Source organism: Prunus avium, chromosome 8 (genome assembly GCF_965620075.1).
Source record: "Prunus avium chromosome 8, drPruAviu1.hap1.1, whole genome shotgun sequence".
Taxonomy (NCBI): Eukaryota; Viridiplantae; Streptophyta; class Magnoliopsida; order Rosales; family Rosaceae; genus Prunus; species Prunus avium.
This window is the reverse complement of record NC_142291.1, coordinates 37277223-37296803: the sequence shown is the minus strand read 5'-3', so window position 1 is coordinate 37296803 and position 19581 is coordinate 37277223. Positions and strand designations below refer to the sequence as shown.

Here is a 19581-nt window from a genome sequence, read left to right as displayed (position 1 = left end):
TGCCGCAGTTCTCTACCTCTTGTAGTTCTAGGAACCCTCTCTTCAGAGCAAAGAGGCTCATCTGGCTCAAGAGCTTTAGGTTTTCATCCCATATGTTAAGGCTTGAGTTTCTAATTTTTACTAAATCTTTCAACTTCTTGAAAATCACAGCAGCAAATTGACAATAAAATGAAAGGTGGCATACCCAATTTTCCTTTTTGGGTTAATTGGTTGAAGTCAGAAGTTCAGAGCCACAAAAAAAAAAAAAAAAAAAAAAGCCAACTGGCTCTGCAAGGCAAAGAAATATCTTCTCCAACAAGGTACCTCCTGTACTGTAAACCCTATATATATATACACACAAAAGGTGTATAAAATAGTAACCAAAAACTTCTTTGACCCTCAGTCTCTCAGAGCAAACTTCTTTGATACAGTGCTTTGAGACCTATACCTTCTAATGACTTGTTATACTTTCTGTACTATTTGAACCAACCTCAAGTCGAAATACCGATATATTTCGTGTATCGAAAAGTCGAAGGTAAATTTAATGTTTAAACGTCAATCAAATAAGCTTAATTATGCTTAAAAATCAAATCTTTCTTAAATACAAGAGTGCTTTATCTCAATCAGATAGTAGATGTTTATTTTCTCTTGTTAGTTGTCAGCAACTATTTTGAGCCTCTATTCTAATTCTAAGTCAAATTTGCTGAAGCAAAAATGAAGGCACGATAATTTTGCTGCTTGCCCAAAGTCCACTTTGAAGACTAAACTTAATCCCCATAATTATATCTTCTTTGTGAATGGTTCTTTTTTTTTTTGGCTGCAACTGCTAAACACACACGGCATGCATGGTATGTGACAGCAAAGCGTTACTAATTGCAGTCAAAATGTCCAGCTAATATTCAGAACCACTGGTCAAAAAGTACTCCAATTCCAGATTTTGCAGCAGAATAAAATCAGTTCAAAATTAAAAGCTAAGAACAAGGGAAAAGGGTTAGGAAGCACCGAAATTAAAAAGGGTTAGGAAATTTCCCATTGTTGATCCCCTAAAGCTTAGATTTTTCGGATATATATTCTCCATACTTACAAGGAAATGAAGGTCCGAACATGGCTAAACACATGTTTAAATAGACTTCTTCATTCCAAATAAGTAAACATTATTCGTGAAGTTTACCGTCAAATTCATTTAGTCAAATAGTGACAAACCAAGATACCCAATACTTTCAAGCTTTAATCCTAGTGCTAAATTTTCTTGTTTTGAAAAAAAAAAGTACTGAGTTTGGAGGAGCATAAATTTTGGGGAAATTGGCGGCTTTGCCCCCGGCGCAGCTAATTTATTCAATATTATCCCCATTTTGAAATCTAATCACAAATACTCCCTATAAAAACTCCCTATTGACAACTTATTGCCCATCCTTCACTTAGGTTTTTTTTGTTCTCAGTCGTTGCTCTTCTTCTTCCTCATCCTCTTCTTCCTTCTGCCAAACCTCACAGGAATCCACCTCCACCATAGAATCTCGCTTAACTCAATCTCCTCTTAGTTATATCTTCAAACTAGGAGCTAATTTGAACCTCAAGGTTGAACCCCAAATTTGGAATTGAACCCTAGCCAAGGCGTGACTCACCACCTTCGTCGTCGGCCTCCATAACGGAGCCACAATCGTGACTCTCCACCTCCGTCGTCAACTTCCACCACAAAGCCACGACACCTTCATCTTCGATCTTCACTGTGGTGAGTTCTAATATTGGTTTTGCTTTTTTTTTTTTTGGGTTTCTGTTATTGATTGAGATTATTGGGTGATTACTTTTACTATTTTGAATGAGACATTAATGGGTTTTTGTTGTGGTTTGTTTGCTGTTTCTGTGATTGAATGAAATTTACCAACTATTTCTTGTGGTTGTCAAGCTCTTAGACTTGGATACATTGTTTTGTACTTAAGATTTGTCTCTGAAATCATGCATACACTGTTTTGTGATTGAGACTTGGACATGCAGACCCCCTTGAAAGTGGTGTATTCACTCTTTTGTGATTGTGATTTGTCTGTGAAATCGCTTAAGTGGTATATCAAATTAGGACTTCTGGCTTTTCTGAGCAACCTGTAAGAATACATATAAAACTCATAGATGCTCTCTGAAATAACAGTAATGTGGGTTTTAACTGTAAGAAACCAACATCATAATTTGAAACCAGTAGCACCACCAACAAATGCAAGATTCTAATCCTTTACTTCTTTTGAAAGTGATTGGAGATTTTGTAAGTTTTATGAGATGCCAATATTTTAACATACGTTTGATAGTGTAAAGTTGGCATATGTTGGATCTTTGTTTTCTCTATTTTTTTGTAATTCAATCCTAGATCTGTTTTTGGTGCAATCTATACAATCCTCAAGGTTGGTATCATGCCAAAGTTGTGTTGGTGCCGTGAAAAGGGTTCTTGGAAAACTTGAAGGTTTGTTGACAGCTCTTTGCATTTATCTAGTTCCATTGTCTTGCTCTTCTTCTTCTCTGAGACTGTGCTTCTTTAATTGTTTGAACAATGCCAAATGCACTATTGATGATTTCCTGATTTCCTGATTTGTATTTTTATTCGCCTGCGAGGACACACATTCACTTCACCCATGTTTATAATTACTTTTATATTGCAATTGAGTAGTATGAAATTGTGTGCATGAATGTGAACTTTAATTTTGCAATGGTACTGTCTTGTGAAAGCTTTCCATATGAAGAATTGGGTCATTTAGAAAAGCCAACAATCTATATGAATTTTGATAATGGTTTCTATTTTGAAATTGGTTTCAATTGTGATTGAATGTTATGTTTTTGTTTCAATTATGATTGAATGATTTACTTCTAATATGCATTTTTTATCCATTTTATACAGATGGAAGATTGTCTTGTTTCAAGTGGCGGCGTTCTTTTGGGGAGGAAATTGCTAACTTTCAGCTTAAATTCGGGTCTAAGAGGACATGTCCTGGAATTTTAATGATAGATATAAATTGTGTTAAAATTCCCGACCAAGAGGAGATGTAAATTTTTTGTTTTTTGCCACTTTCTTATGTATATCTTAAGATGTAATGAGATAACATTGCTTCCATAGTAGGGAAATTGGGAAATTATGGTTGTAAGAATGTGATTTCATCAAGGACGTCACATCCTTTTTTGAGAAAACACGTTATATACATTCAGTGTATATTACGTGTATATTGTCTATATATTGCTTGTTTATTGTTTGTGTATAACCATTTATTGCCTTTTATTGTCATTGTATTGTATGTTTATTGCCAATTTATAGCTTTTCATGAAAAAAAAAAAGAACCCTGCAAAAGAGATGGCAAAACAAAAAAAATTACAGGTCCTCTTTGTTGTGCAACAACAATTTCATCAACAAATATGCAAGGTGCATTTTCCATGGCCTTCTTAAAAAGTTAGCAAACTCATGAAGCACTAGCACCAACAACAACCAAAGGTTAAGGCAATAAGCCTAGCAATAACTCATAGGTAAGCCTAAATCTAAAACACTGAATGATGATGGCTGTCATACTACAATGCCTCTGTACACTCTTCCCAGTCATCAAAGAACTCTTTTTTCTCACCTTATAACTGATATGGTTTATGGCATCTGCCTGCAACAACCTACAACAATGAAACATAATTTTAGAAAGAGAAACAAGGAAGGTTATAAGAATTGGAGAGCAATTCCAGAGTGGACTGTGGAATGAACAAAGCAGTATTGTAATTGGTGAACCCATTATCCATTATCCAATTCCTCTACAAGCACAATCTAACTTTGCAAAAAGTGTCCTACATTGTAGAGGAGTGTAATTAAAGTAAGTGGTGGACATCAAGCACAATCTAACTTTGCACAATTTAACTTCGATTATTATCTTACTAGATATCAAGCGTTTGCTTCTACTTAAGCTCACCATTGCTGATTCAATATTATGGATGCAGAGAGCTCACTTAGTAGTTCTTTATATCAATTTATGTAGTTCATTCAAAAATCACATCCCAAAACATAACAAAACAAATTCAAATCATAGCAGATTCTTGAAGATGCATAACACTTTCTAGTGGCCCGAATGTTCCTTTATATTAGATCACACAACTCCTATAAAACCAAGAGACCATTGAACCAAATAATTGTGTTTCTTTAATTGATTTCTTGTCAGAATAAAAACCTAACTCAGTAATAAATTCAATCAGCAAAAGAAAAACTTCAAAATCATTTTAGCCTGGACAAGCTTCAAGCTTCAAGCATAATATTCCTTACGACAAACAGAGAAATATTTGTTGCACAGTCCCAAAATTTTGGCTCAACAAGTTTTTGTATAATCCTACTTAAATAACATTCTCTACACAAGCTGAAAATATTAATTTTAAAAAAGAGAGAGAAAATTTTAAATTAAACCCACAATTATGTTTCAACAAATTTATGTACAATCTCACTCAAATTTGACCTGGAGGGACTTGAAGTGACATTAAGCACCAAAAATTCCAACCCATATATGAAATTGAAACAAGCAAAAGAAAACCCAAATAACATATGGGTGTGAAAGTATAGCAGAAAAGCTAAGTACTTGAGATGCCATGGATTTCAGGAAAGCTGAGAAAAATTGAGAAATTTGTTGAATCAGAGGGGAAGAACGGCAGTCGAAAGAGGTGACAGAGAGTGAGAGATGGAGGTGGAGAAGGGCGGCCGAAAGAGAGAGGGTGAGGTATAGCATTTTATTGCTTGTGTATTGCTGTTGTATTGCCCCCGTATATCTTTTTTTTTTTTAAGTCTGTGTTGGAATAAATTTATAGGGGGCGTATAGAGTTTGTATATTGCCATTGTATAGCCTTTTATCGCTTGTATATTGCTATTGTATTGCCCCCGTATATCTTTCTTTTTTCAAGTCTGTGTTGGAATAAATTTATAGGGGGAGTATGTGTATTGCCATTGTATAGCCCTTTATTGCTTGTATATTGCTAGTGTATTGCCCCCGTATATCTTTTTTTTCCAAGTCTGTGCTGGAATAAATTTATAGGGGAGTATGTGTATTGCCATCGTATAGCCCTTTATTGCTATTATATTGCTAGTGTATTGCCCTCGTATATCTTTTTTTTTTTTTTTTTCAAGTCTGTATTATGGTTACAAAGGTAGGGATGGGGGACAAAAGCTTCACGGGGATGGAGATGGGAATGGCATACCCACCCCCGATTCGACCCACTGAATCAAAAACTTTGAATACACAATTTAGGCCCGAAAATGACAGATTTTAACAACAATATAGCAGATAGAATACGCAATACATACCAAATAATGAAAATTTAACAGAATTCACAATCCACAAAACACCAAACGCAATACAAATACAATTCAAATTCACACTCCATAATTCATAATGTATGTCCAACATTAGGTAGTGGAACATTGTTTTTACAAGTGCTTTTATTGTGGCCTGTGCCACTGCACCTTGAGCATTTTCTCCTTATGATATCCTCTCCTTGCGATGGAATCCTTAGCTTCTTTCGTCGGCCTGGCATGACCTTTGCATTGGGAGGATGCACAACTCTACTTTGGACATCTTCAGGAATAACCCACAACTCTTGAGGTTGTACCGGGTAGATGGTATCTGAATAAGCATCCAACCATGTATTTCGAGTGTAATAACGAGAAGCCATGGAGTATACATTTAGTTTCAAGAAACGGCAAACTGCAACTACATGCTTGCAAGGTAGTTGCTCAAGCTGAAACTTCCTACAACTGCAAGTGTTATTCGTCAAATGTACGTGGCCGTCCATATCACCGTCCACGACATTATACTCTACGTGATTCAGTTTCACAACATTCATCCTTGAAGCACATTCCAACCTGTGTCTCAGCTTCTTCTCGCCAAAGTCAGGGCACAATGTTGATGTACAATTCAAAGCAAAATCACGACGTTTACTGAACCATTTCACAAGCAGTTTGATGATTTCATCAATCAAATGCACCACTGGTAGCATCCTTGCAAACCGAAGGACTGAGTTGATTGACTCCGCAATATTTGTTGTCATTACATTGTATCGACGTCCATCCATATGAGCTCTAGACCACTTGTGTAATCCTGCACTTTCAAGATATTGAGCAACCTCATCATTTCCCTTTATCTTACGAAAATGACGATCAAATTCAGCGATACCATAAGATTTCGCAGCTTGTTCAAAGTATAGCAACAATTTATCACGTTTTTTCAGTTTGAAAGTGCGTTTCATGTTACCCTTCATATGGTAAAAGCATATGCCATGTTGTGCTGTTGGAAAAACGTTGTGCCACACATTCTCTATGCTAATATTCCGATCAGAAATAATCACAAGATTTGGACACTCACCAATGGCTTCATGAAGCTTACTAAAAAACCAATGCCATGATGCATCCGTCTCTAAATCCCCAATTCCAAAAGCAAGAGGATATATATTTCGATTTCCGTCAAATGCATTAGCAACAAAGAGGACACCCTTATACTTACATTTTAAATGCGTGGCATCCACAGCAATGACTGGCCGCATCGAAGATTGAAACCCTCTAATACATGCCCCAACAGCCATAAAAAAATACAAAAAGTTATTGTTCTCATCGGTGTGGATGTGTGTCCTTGTGCCAGAATTCACACGCTCTAATTCGTGACAATAAGCTGGAAGGAGAGAATATGCCTCCTCTACTGAACCTCTAGTGGACATTACAGCTAACTCCCTCGATCTCCAAGCTTTGCAATAATTAATGGTGACCCCAAAGTTTTGTTTTACATCTCTGATTATATCACTTGGTGTGTATATTGTGCGAGAATCTTTCAACTTCCGTTTCACTGCATTACCAACGAGTTTAGCACTTGCGTGACGATGCCTGTCATGTATAAAACTCATATCACATTCATGGACCGGATTATATTTCACAATCATGAAGTTCTTTTCTCCATAACTAGATGCACGAAGCCGCCATGGACATGGACCTTGAGAACAAACCACAACCAATCGACTCTTGCAAGACTGCTTCACCTTAAATTCAAAGTGACCTCTCACTGCTGCCAATTGTAACTTGTTGGACAATGCTTCCTTACTAGAGAAAATTTTCCCAACTTCCAATTTTGGATCCCAATTATTCCGTGAATACGCACTTTCAATATCTTCTTCTTCATCATTTACAATACCCAAATTGTGCACGTTTTGTTCACCCATTTGTCTCCAATTATGTCGAATAGAAAGTTCAGACGTTGTTCCGAAACCCGTCACACCCACTTGTGAAAATGTCTCCAAATGGGCCAAACTAGAAGGGGTTGAGTGCATTTGCAAGCCATTCATTTCTGTACCATTATCACCATTATGCATCCCCTCCATCCCTGTAAAATCAATCCTGTTTAAATATTCTGTTCCAGAATCACCATGTATATTACCATTGCTTTCAACTATGGCATTTGAAGAACAGGCCATTCGACTCATATCTGTCATGATATGCATACGATCACCTACGACATTTTTCACTCCTCTGTCTTCTATGCTCACTAGTAAAGGAGCCACTTTTGAAGGAATTACGTCACAAATGTACTTAATAAAAAATTTCACATCATCATTATCCTCAATCTTGATATGCTTACACTCATTCAAGGATATTGAAACTGAGAACTTTAAACAAAGCTTGTCTTCCCTGTTGTCTGTATTAACAATCTTATGCACCCTTTCCAAAAGCTCACCAAACGTGATGTTTCGCGAAATTATTACGCCTTTTGAGTCACCCCCTTCATATGTGCACATCTTCTTTGAGGTTACCCATTTTCCATTGTAGCAAACCAAAATTGCAATTGTGTCCATTTCTGACCATCATAAAATTTCCTTTTATTAACACATGTTAAGCTACCAATAAAAAATCTATCAACTAGTGGATAAACCATATGGATAAAACATCAATTAAACATCAGTAACCAACAATTTCAAAACATCAGCATTATGCAAAGTGAAACGGTTCAGCTAGCCTAGCTGTGTTTCAAGCTCCAGCAAGGAAGGCATGTGTCAAGAACTCTTAAAGTTAAAACAACCCAAAACCATTAACCTAGGGTATCATATTACTAACAAATTACTTACAAATTGCCAAACCTTGACTGTCCAAGGTTGTTTCTTATCGAATATCATACCACCCAAAAGAGTGAATATATCATTTTCAAGGAGATCTGTAAGTCCAAGTCTCAATCACAAAACAGGTATAAAGACAAATCATAAGCACAAAACAGTGTATCCAAGTCCAAGAGCTTAACAACTACAGGAAATAGTTGGTAAATTTCATTCAATCACAGAAATAGCAAGCCAAAACAGAAACCCATTAATGTCTCATTCAAAACAATGAAAGCAATCACCCAATAATCTCAATCAATTAAAGAAACCCAAAACAAAACAAAACCCATATCAGAACTCACCACAGTGATGATAGACGATGAAGTGTCGTGGCTTTGTGGTGGAAGTCGACGACGGAGGTGGAAAGTCAAGACTGTGGCTTCGTTGTGGAGGCCGACAAAGGAGGTGGTGAGTCGCACCTTGGCTAGGGTATGGTTCCAAATTTGGGGTTCAACCTTGAGGTTGAAATCAGCCCCTACTTGGAAGATATAACTAAGAGGAGATAAAGTTAGGGGAGATTCTATGGTGGTGGAGGTGGATTTTGTGAGGTTTGGCAGAAGGAAGAAGAGGAAGAGAAAGCGTAAGGACTGTGGAAAAAAAAACACAATAAGCTGTCAATATGGTGTTTTTATAGGGGGTATTTGTGATGGAGTTTCAAAATGGGGGTAATATTGAATAAATTAGCTGCGCCGGGGGTAAAGCCGCCAATTTCCCTAAATTTTGTGCTGCATGATCAGTAATAAAAGCTACAAAAACAAAACCGGCCCAAAAGGTCCAAAACCCCCCACAAGAAACAGCCAGGACCCTTTATAGCAAAACCAAGCTCCCTTATTTTCAACCAAAACCGCTCTCTGGAGAACTCCGAGAGCAACTTCCTCCAAAAGTTTCCAAACCCCCTCTAAAACCTTTCACGGTGTGATCAAATCTCCCATCTCAAAAAATGGGTTTGCCCACCAAGCTATCTCCTTTCATGTGCTCTGCTCTGCTTTTCTACACAGTTTTTGCTTCCTTTCCCTTTGCCATCACTTCTGCTGATTTCACAAACTTGGTTTACAAGGGCTGTGCAAGCCAAAAGTTCCAGGACCCAAGTTCTTCACAAGCCCTCAAATCCCTCTTCGATTCTCTGGTCTCACAATCTTCACAAAAGACTTTCTTTTCAACCACTTCTGGTGAAGGCCAAAATGCCATCTCAGGCCTGTATCAATGCAGGGGAGACCTCACCACCTCCCAGTGTAACAGCTGTGTGAAAAAGATCCCAACTTTGGCCAGCAAATTCTGTGGAGAAGTCGTAGCAGCTAGAGTTCAGCTCAGTGGGTGTTACTTGCGCTATGAGATTGCTGGGTTCAAGCAGGTTTCTGGAACAGAGCTTTTGTTCAAGATCTGTAAGTCAGATCAGGCAAGTGGAAGCAGTGGGTTTGAGGGGAAGAGAGACTCGGCTTTTGCTATGGTGGAGAATGGGATGAAGAATGGAACTGGTGGGTTGTTTTATGCTGGGACATATCAGTCTGTGTACGTTTTGGGGCAGTGTGAAGGTGATTTGGGCACTGGGGATTGTGGGGATTGTGTGAAAAGTGCTGATCAGAAGGCTAAGACTGAGTGTGGTGATTCAATTTCTGGGCAGATATATCTTCAAAAGTGCTATATTAACTACAGCTATTACCCTAATGGTGTTCCAAGCATAACTTCATCATCAGGTAAACTCAGATAGAAGACACTGATTTTTTTCAGATGCATTTTTGTTTTGTTTTTATCTACAAGGGTTTATACTTTAGGACTTTGTTTTATTATGCAATTTCTTTTTAATATTTAATACCTAGTTGTCTTTGGCCGGGCACTGCTTGATTTTTATAAGTGTATCTTAAAGCAATCCTTTTGGTCAAATATGATGTGGGTTCTCTTTGATTTATTTATTTCTCTTGGAGATCATAATAAATTGGTATGACGAAGAATGAAAAAGAGGGAGAGAGAGAGAGAGATAGACAGTTGTACGGTGCTGGACCTTGACACATAAGTTTTCAAGTTTCCATCTGTCATGAGTAATTCTATCACTTACCTTTTCTTCATCTTTCTCTTTTTTTCTCCGACACTCACTAGATAGTTTTTAGTTTCAACTTCAAGACTAAAGATTTGTGTATCAGATCAAAAATCTGACACCTGTGATGTGCTTAATGTGTGTAGGGACTGTAGGGTCTAGGCATCATACACAGAGGACAGTAGCTATTGCAGTGGGAGGATTGGCAGCTTTTGGGTTTTTAGTGGTTTGCTTGATGTTTGTTCGGCAGCTCATGAAGAAACACAGTGGTAAGCATGGAGATTATTACTATTGAAGATTTGAATGCTTCTCAATCAAGACAAGTAAACATTTTGTACAGCTACTATAGTGGAGAGAAGGCCAATGATTTAGTGCAGATTATTGAGGGCATGAGATGGGTTTTGAAGATTGAACTGCTTTTTCAGATGGGTTGTATTGAGATTTAGGGATCAACTTTTGATCTGATCAGAAAGAAAGTTAGTATGCACTTACTCAAATACACACAAACTTTTGTTGGAGTTTTGTTTTATGTACTTGCCCGCATATGGATCCTCAATATTATACTTTTTAGCTTTTGATTTCATTCTCTTCTTTGTTGTTTTTGCATCAATCATTGAGGAAAAGAAGTTTGGCATGGATCTTACTTTCTTCCTATTCTATTTTGGCCCTTTGGATGATTATGAACTAATGGCAATTCAAATTTTAAAAAAATATAAGTTTGATGGTGAGGTGGGAAGCATTTATTGGTCAGTTTCCTTAACCACACTTATTAAAACACGCATTGCATGATTAGGATTGTGGGCCAATAATACGTGTAAAGTTAGTCCACATATCGTTGCATTATTGACCAAAGGTAACAAAAATTAGGGTTATGCTATCCTCGGCTAATAATACGTGGAAAAGTTAAACCACATATTATTGCATTATTGATCAAAGATAACAAAAAAATGTTATTTCTGTTTCATGAGAGTGTTTCTCCCACAAGAGGCATGATGCAGCTTTCAATAAGAACAGCCATGTATTGGTCTTGAATCTTGCTGTTGAAATGTTTATTTGGTTCAATTAGTCTCCATTTGATCTTTTTATCTTCCAATCCCTAGTTGCCTATCAAGCAGATTTGGGGTCCATCTAAGAAGCGATAGTGCTACGTGCCCTTTTTCTTTCTTTGCCATTTAGCTTTACCCATTAATGCTGATGGCTGGCTGGCTGAGCCAACATTGTTGCAAAAGTACTTCGTCGTTGTATCATTAGGTCGCAACAATATTTAGAGCCTTCCCAACTAAGCAATCAAATGGGTCATAGTCTTTTTTTTCTTGTCTCTCTGTGTTTGGAATGAGGGTTGAAATTAGAAAATTTGGTAGCTCCGGCATAGAATGACCACTATTTTTAAAGTTAAATGATGAGGTTAATCTAAGAAGTGAGATTAAGAGTCCGTTTAATAACTATTTCAATTTTAATTTTTAGTTTTTTATTTTGTGTGCTAGAGTATAGAGGAAAAAGAGAGAAAATGGAAGTGAGAACGAGAGTGGAGATGAGAGATTGACAAGGAAGATTAGAGGGGAGGATGAGAGGGAGAAGTAATAAAAATGAAAATAAAAACTAAAATCTGAAATGTTTTTGAAATTATTTTCACTTTCAAGTTGTTGTTTTCACTTTTGTTACTCCTCCATTCCATCATCCTCTCTCTTAATCTCATACTCACTTCCATTCTCACTTTTGTTTTCCTTTATACTTTAGCACAAAAAATGAAAACTAAAAATGAAAAATGAAAAGATTATCAAACGGCCCCTAAAATTTTCATTCAACTAGAGAAAAACTGTCCACCACGATGTAACAGACACTTAAAAAACTTCAAGTGAAGTCTTGAATTTTGGCCCAACAATGTTAGGTTTAGAGGTTATGTTAGGTTCAGTTTTCACTTGTAATTACACAAGTGAAAAATGAAAACAGAATTTGGAATGTATAATTTGATTTTCGTATAAAAACATGGTAATCTTTCAACTTTCGTGGTAGAGACTAAAAATAAACAAGCTTCAATTGGGGGAAATCCACGTGGTTAATAACCCCTACGTATTTAATATTTATAAATCTCTTGTTTGAGAGACAGTTCAAACTTCAAAATAAAGCCATTCTTTTCTTTCCTTTTTTTCTTTATTCAAAAGCTTACACCTTTCCAAGTATTATATTATATATTAAGATAACGTCCTTCGATGTATGGATACACCAAAGGATAGATTGAGACAAAATAATAGGTTCCATTAAAGTAATTCCACCTATGGGTTTTGCCATGCCAAAAAGCCCCCTGGGATAGCAAAACCCATCCCACGCCCACTAAGTATATCCAGGCCGGACAAGAGGTGGGGCCTACCAAGATTGGGCAAGCCCAAAGACAAGATCAGCCCAAGCTTGGATTTAAAGGTTCCTGAATCTAGATGCGCCCAACTTTTTTTTATTTTGTTAAAGGTTCTTACAATGGATTGCTTTGCTTCTCTGATCATGTTCATAATTCTATATATCTATGGAATCCCTCAATCAGAAATATCAAGACACTTTCTCCCATTCCCATTCAAGACACAACCTATACTGTCAATATCATTGCTCTCTGGTTCGGGTTTCATCGTGCCGAAAGGTTGTGAGGGTGATGATGTTTGCACGCAAATACAGAGGCAAAAAAAGTAGGTTTGAGGTTGAGGTTTACAGCCCTAGACTGAATGCTTGGAGAAGTAGTAGCGCAGTTCCTCCCGTTTCATATGGATGTCCAAGTTTCAACGAGAGACGGATGTCCATTCTTGAATGGAGTTGTGTATTGGATTACAATGGAGCCTAATTCCTCCACTTCATTCTTTCTTTTGATTTTGGCAGTGAGAGAGGAGTTTAAAAGGATTATGCTACCTCATCAAGTAACCCACGGTACGTAGTTTTCAAACAAACTCCTCTGATTATTCGAGTGTTGGAGAAATCACTTTCGCTCTTCCATCAAATTCGAAGACAAGACGATGAGCAACTGGGTTCTTTATGGATTCTTGAAATGGATGATACTCAGAAATAAAGATTTTTTTGTAGTTCAGATTAACATCCCCAGATTGGATGCTTGGAAAACAATTACCATTTTGTTATACTACATCGTAGTTATAATCAATCTACTTATCGGCTGGAATTCTCACCCTACGGAAACGTGATGCGAGATAAAAAGAGGAGTCCACCACAGCCTTGACGGGGAAGTTATTCTGCACCCTAAGGCTCAAGTCTAGAATCTAGAGGAGCTGGTGGTTAGCAGCAGACCATATCCATCAACGTTAACTAGGAGGGTCCTACAACATTTGAACTGTTGAGATCTTAGCTAATGTTTTTCCTAGTAGAGACCGATTGTTTTCCCACTGAAAGTTTTGAAATTGGTCTCTAAGCTAACAAAGGCCATTCATCTGAAAATAATAATCATCATCTATCTCTCTGCTAGGGTTGCTTCATTCCGCAAGTTGGACTATGCCAACATAAGTTCCAGCTCTGTCACACCAATGAGTTCCGCAGTCATAAAACTGTACAGCCAGTAAAGCATCCATGCTGTTCTAATAAGCCCTAAATTCGCAATCTTCTATTAAACGACCACTTGCTATCTCATATTTCACCATATCATCATTCTGACTGGCAAGCCAAGACCTCCTAGAACACGTACACTAGCCAATCACTTCATATTTCATCCCTCACATATCATCATTCTGTCTGGCAAACCCAAACCAGCTACAACTACACTTACCGATCAAACAAAGGTTTTGAAACTGAAAAATGGAGAGGCCCGTACAAGAAGATCTGTCCATATATAGCCACCATACCACCAACTCCGAATGATAAAATCAAGCATGTTGAATTCAACAGGTATAAGGGTCATAATGCATAGCACAAAACCTTTAAAACTGTGAAGGGGTGCCTACTGATTGTTTTGAACCTTAATGAACTCCCCACAACCACAATTTTACTATACTGTAAGTGCTGACTTCTGAAAGTCAGGGAAGGAGAAGATGTGAAGATGTTTGTCAAAGAAACAAATTCAAACAATTCACCATGTATTTCCAAACCAAGAAGAAATTGCAATTGTCCATGCACTACGCTGAACATTCTAATAAAGCGATGACCAATCACCCCATAAATAGTCACTGATCCAGACAAAACCAAAAGAACTATGCTACGAAGCTCTCAGAAGTCAAAATAAATAAGGTTCGATTAATAGAATATATTCTAAACCTGTGTGTGTTGGCCCATCATCTTGACCAAATGAAAGACCCCTCGACCATTTCCAGAGAGGATTTGGTGGCTGGCTGATGAAAGACATCCCCAGAATGCCCCCCTCCATGCCATATACTCTTAAAATGCATGGTACAGATCAGAATCAACGTAAAACAAAGTTCTAGCTGCCCAGAAAAGGATATGGCTTATCTATATTGTACCATGAAACACCCTAGATTTGCAAACTGTGCCAAGGCCAATGAAACACCCCAACATAGAACAAGAGTCTCATGGCACTGAAGAGTCTAAAGTGCCGCCATAAAATTAGAAGCCACACGTCACCAAGATGCTTGGCGTATGAAAGTTTAGACAATCACAGCATAAAAACACTGGTTCTTACGCATAGTGCTCAACAACAACATTTGCTGAAGAAAAATCCCAATATTTGCAAGCATGACAACTACATTTGTACATGGGAAAATTCTTCTAAAAGCTATGAATTAAACAAAACAGAGCACATACAACAACAAGTGATTATTATGAATAGTAAACACTAAGCCAACCAGCAAAAAATATTTCTAATATCGAAGCAAATTCAGCTCTAAACCTGTTCATGCCCAAATAAGACACACAAATGCACCGTCAGGCATTTCAGTAATTCATTGAACTTCCATTCTCCCAAAAAGAAAACACTAAAACTCTCGAAATTATTGCAATTCCGAATCGAATCTCACTAACCCTAGGAAATTACGCAACCATTATAGAAAGCCCTCCCCAAAAAAGGTTCACCAATCTCAACCCAAAGCGATACAGAATGGTTATGAAAGAGGGGAAGGTACCGGTGTATCCGACTCGACCCGGCCTGGCCCAAATCACTTAGGAGGCGGAGCTGAGGTGCCGAGGATGTTGGCCTGCTGGAGCTCGAGCTCGTTCAGCTGCTGCTCACGGTCCATGGCGATGATCAATGGCACAACCAGTATGAGGAACGTGGTGCCGGCGATCCAAGCGGCCTTGCCGGTGCTCTTCATGAGCTTCTTGGTGACGAATGCGGCGTCGTTTGCGGCCTGCTTGCCCCGAACGACGACTTGGGACTGCGAGAGCTTCGCGATCACGCCTTCGTCGTCCTTCTTAGGGTTTCGCCTTTCCGGGAGGGAGATGCCGCCTTTTCGAGCTTGAGCCGCCATTAGAGAGGGAGAGAGCGAGAGAGAGTGGATTGGGGAGTGGATGGATGGACTGGGAGTTTACACTGGGGAAGGAAGGAGGAGGGTTTGGAGAGTGGACTATGTCATGAAAGTCTTACTTCTGCAAAACAACATGTCGTTGGATTTTTTATTTACGACTTGGAATTGTAGTTGGCCCATGAGTTCTTTGAGCCTGTCCACAACTTATAATTGGGCTCAACTGATCTATACTTAAACCCAACTCGGTTGCACAAATATATAAATTTTAACGTTATAGCCGAGCGGCTATACTATTAAAATATTCGAATATATGTCATGCGTATAGCCGCGCGGCTATACTATTAAAATATTCGAATATATGGCATGTGTATAGCCGCGCGGCTGTACTATTAAAATATTCGAATATATTTAACGAATATAGCCGCTTGGCTATACTATTTAAATATTTTAATATATTTAACAGGTATAGCCACGCGGCTATACAATTAAAATATTCAAATATATTTAATGATTATAGCAGTGCGGCTATACCCTTTAAATTTTAATATATTTCGAATGTATAGCAGTACGACTATACTCTTTAAATATATACGAATAAAAAAGAGGAGGAATTTCAACTCCTATAATAACAGGAGAATGGTAGATAATGAAGAAGATGAACCAAATTCATATGTGGATCAATAAGCAAAACAAAGAGATCACTTAACCAATAGTTATTCTCTAACACCCTAAGCATAACCAACTTCAAACAGCAAGAATCCAAATTTTGGAGGATTCCAATATTTAAAGCACAGGGCATGTGCTTATGCATGAAGATGAGTAAGACTACAAATTATGGTTGAGACATACCAAACTTCAAACATAGCCCCTAAAATAGTTAAACCTTCATCATTGTGACTAAGTAGGAAAAGGGTTTCATCACATATTCTGCCACTCAGTGACAGAAGAATCAATTCTGCTTGCTTGGTTTTCAAGTCAAGATATGAAGATGGCATCATTCAGTTTATCAGGTATCATGCGCTCATATGTACTTGTGTCGGACTCCAACTCATGTTACTTGATTGACTGTATGCTTGAAAACCCAACAAAGATTTCTTCAGGCTCTCCATGCCCATTCTCCAAGGAAACCAAGCTTAAAGGGCAAAGCCATTCAAATTTGAAAACAGACAGCAAATTCCAAAAAGTGAGGCTTCTTCCATGCCTACCTTTCTTCTTTTGAGCTTTTTGTCTCTTGCTTTCTAAACAAACCTTCTGTTAACCCTCTAATTCTAACATTCTCATATTCTACTTGTGGGCAATCTTTGTTTTTGGCTGTAGAAGCACAAACAACAAAACAACAAAGTGAGTAATTCTATCAGATATTTTTTTTTTTTGTTCTTTAATTTTTCGGGTTTTTTTTTCATGAGCTTAGTTTTGTGTGTGATATAATGTAATTTTCTTTTGCTTCTTTTGGATTTTGAAGTGTATCCTAAAGTGAAGGTGAGGCTACAAGAACAAGATGATTATTTTTCCCCCCAAAATCATCACAGGACATTGCTGTTGACAAATGCCTCTGATGAATCTGTCCCTGGTAAAATTTCAAAGTAACAAACTGTTTCCATCTAACTTATAATATTTGAAATTCTATATCAAATACATATATATTTTTGCAGGGAAGGAGATTCAAAGCTGTTCTCCGCCATCAATTGCCATAACCAAGAAGGCTTATGTCTCCAAGCTACGGGGACACTCCATTTCTTCATCCAAAGGTTTGATTGAACCTTAACAAAGTTTACCCTCAAACATTCAATTAACATTCACATTTATCTGAAAAATTAAACATACTTGTCAAGGACAGAAGAGAACAGCAGAAATCCTGGTAAGGCTGCAAAACCAGCTGATGCTAGAGCTTGTTCAATCCTTCGTCCCCGTGCCGTCTTATCTAGCCCTGGTAATTTCATTTCTGATTTCCTTACACCAAAATTTAGTAGCTCATGAGATAACAGTAAGTTTTACTTTTCGATTTTTGGTTTTCATTTCAGAAAATGATGGGATGATTGGAAGCAGAAACAAGCTGGTTGATAAAAAGTCTTTGGCTGTCAAAGTGCATAACACAAAAGAGAAAGTGGCAGCTGCCCAAAAGCCCCAGCAACCCAAGATCGTCCAAAGTCAGGTGAAGAAGGCAGCAAGGCCTATGAACATGACGAAAAGGCTCCAACAAAGCGTTGATAAAAAGAATGGGGTTGTGCAGAGTAGAATTCAAAAACCCATGATGGAGAAACAGCAAGCAAGCCTTGGAATGAGAAAACCAAGTTTCACTTCAACTTAATGTTCGACATATCACATTGGATCAACTTGGATGTGCCAAATGATCTGTTTCTTTCATGAAGTGAGCTTTCTTAAGGTGTGATGTATATGAATTTCAAGAATTTATATATATGTTTATCAGTCCCGTTTTCATGGACCCTAGGTTCAAGAGATTTGTGGTCACCCACCCTTGATCTAATCTAAGGGCTGAAAAAAGAGAGTAAATTTTTTATTTTTTTTTACTTTACTACATAAGATATTAATTTAACTTAATAAAAAACTAAATGTTAAAAAAATAAATAATAAAAGTTCACTCAAATAAAAACACATTCAGAGCAGAAAATCATGACCATGTTCTTCCTCCCATCGCCGCCACAGCACCTCCAACTCCGGCATAGCAGATGAAAATATGTAGACATGTTGTTACTCAAGCCACCCACGGTCGGTTGAATGCAAAGGCATAATCTGATTTTCTTTTTCTTTTTCGCAGACCTTAATAGTTTTTCTAATTTGTGCTCTTTCACTTTTTCGGTTGCTAGAATTGGTTTCCTTCTCTTTTAGTGGTTAATATGATTCTATGAATCTCAGTCTTTCTTCATCTTTTATTTTTATCAAACAACAAATCTTGGCTTCTGGCAACAATTTAATCTCGTTCTCCTCGATCCGATGGTTCAAGGAATTTGTGGTCAACTACCGTTAGATATAATTTAAGGGTTGAGAAAAAAATCAATAAAAATTCAAATATAGCCTATTGAGTAATATATTTTAAAAGTATGGAGCGCGGATCTACGTTTAAAATATTCGGAATATATTTAACGAGTATAGCCACCCCGGCTATACTCTTTAAATATACGGAAAAAAAAAAGGAGGAATTGCAACTCCTATAATAACAGGATAATAGTAGATAATGAAGATGATGAACCAAATTCATATATGGATGAATAAGCAAAACAAGGAGTCACTTAACCAATAGTTCTTCTCTAACACCCTAAGCATAACCAACTTCAAACAACAAGAATCCAAATTTTGAAGGATTCCAATATTTAAAGTACGCATCATGTGCTTATGCATGGAGATTAGTAAGGCTACAAATTATGGTTGAGACCTGCCAAACTTCAAACCCATATTCCTCAAACATAGTCCCTAAAATAGTTGAACCTTTATCATTGTGACTAAGTAGGAAAAGAGTTTCATCGCATATTCTGGACTCTGATAACATGTGAAGAAGCAGGCTGTGTTGGGAATCCTGAAATTGCATATGAAAAAAGTCCACAAAATGATATAAGTCTAAGATATTACTTAATTACAAAATTTAAACTAAACAAACTAATTTTGTATACAAAACTTAATAGATTCCAAAAAATAATTAATTAGTATATATTAAGTAATTTTTGAAATTAATTAAAATATTAAAATACTAATTATTCATCAAGTTTTTTGACCTTTTGTTCCAGCATGTGATTCTGTTTTTTGAAATTACAGGTTTCATTGAAAAGCATATCATACTTTTCACAAAGTTCCCTGTATGACTGGTCATTCTGCCTATCATCTTTGACAACCCTTCTAAATTTATTGACAAACAAAGCAAGCTCATCATGAATGCTGTTGTGAAATTATTGCAAGCGCACAATTCGCACAAGTAATAAAGAAATAAGTAGAGTATCGTTCCCACGAAGACTGTAATTTCCTATTAATTACCAATTATGATTAATTCAAAAGTTTATCTGAACAATTGATTAAGAAGATTGATTGATTTAAGTA

The 19581-nt window shown here is 37.2% G+C and overlaps 4 protein-coding genes across 5 annotated transcripts; 2 read left to right on the top strand and 2 right to left on the bottom strand.

Moving 5' to 3' along the window:
- Positions 1-5267: 5267 nt before the first annotated feature.
- LOC110768889 (uncharacterized) lies at positions 5268-8734 on the bottom strand. The gene is made up of 2 exons (XM_088246225.1): positions 8403-8734; positions 5268-7805 (listed from the first exon to the last, which is right to left on the bottom strand). The coding sequence occupies exon 2, from the start codon at positions 7801-7803 to the stop codon at positions 5356-5358; it is 2448 nt and encodes an 815-aa protein (XP_088102351.1). The 5' UTR covers positions 7804-7805; positions 8403-8734; the 3' UTR covers positions 5268-5355.
- Positions 8735-8885: 151 nt separating this feature from the next.
- PDLP1 (plasmodesmata-located protein 1) lies at positions 8886-10715 on the top strand. The gene is made up of 2 exons (XM_021975612.2): positions 8886-9794; positions 10279-10715. The coding sequence occupies exons 1-2, from the start codon at positions 9041-9043 to the stop codon at positions 10425-10427; spliced, it is 903 nt and encodes a 300-aa protein (XP_021831304.1). The 5' UTR covers positions 8886-9040; the 3' UTR covers positions 10428-10715.
- A 4157-nt stretch (positions 10716-14872) lies between these two features.
- LOC110771320 (mitochondrial import receptor subunit TOM9-2) lies at positions 14873-15649 on the bottom strand. The gene has a single exon (XM_021975600.2). It carries the CDS (start codon positions 15535-15537, stop codon positions 15226-15228), a length of 312 nt encoding a protein of 103 aa, XP_021831292.2. The 5' UTR covers positions 15538-15649; the 3' UTR covers positions 14873-15225.
- A 913-nt stretch (positions 15650-16562) lies between these two features.
- On the top strand, positions 16563-18012 carry LOC110771344 (uncharacterized). 2 transcript variants are annotated; one of them, XM_021975634.2, is made up of 6 exons: positions 16563-16717; positions 16852-16875; positions 16997-17104; positions 17187-17282; positions 17372-17464; positions 17556-18012. In XM_021975634.2, coding segments are annotated over exons 2-6 (585 nt in total). In that variant the 5' UTR covers positions 16563-16717; positions 16852-16874; the 3' UTR covers positions 17843-18012. The 2 variants fall into 2 exon arrangements, with proteins under 2 accessions (XP_021831326.1, XP_021831325.1); XM_021975633.2 differs by having other exon boundaries at positions 16567-16875.
- The last annotated feature ends 1569 nt before the right edge of the window (positions 18013-19581 follow it).

Coding starts and splice junctions, on each gene's coding strand:
- LOC110768889 (XM_088246225.1), bottom strand. CDS start 7,803: ATGGACACAATTGCAATTTTGGTTTGCTACAATGGAAAATGGGTAACC.
- PDLP1 (XM_021975612.2), top strand. CDS start 9,041: ATGGGTTTGCCCACCAAGCTATCTCCTTTCATGTGCTCTGCTCTGCTT. Junction 9,795..10,278: donor AAGCATAACTTCATCATCAG/GTAAACTCAGAT, acceptor TAATGTGTGTAG/GGACTGTAGGGTCTAGGCAT.
- LOC110771320 (XM_021975600.2), bottom strand. CDS start 15,537: ATGGCGGCTCAAGCTCGAAAAGGCGGCATCTCCCTCCCGGAAAGGCGA.
- LOC110771344 (XM_021975634.2), top strand. Junction 17,105..17,186: donor CTCTGATGAATCTGTCCCTG/GTAAAATTTCAA, acceptor ATATTTTTGCAG/GGAAGGAGATTCAAAGCTGT. Junction 17,283..17,371: donor CTCCATTTCTTCATCCAAAG/GTTTGATTGAAC, acceptor TGTCAAGGACAG/AAGAGAACAGCAGAAATCCT.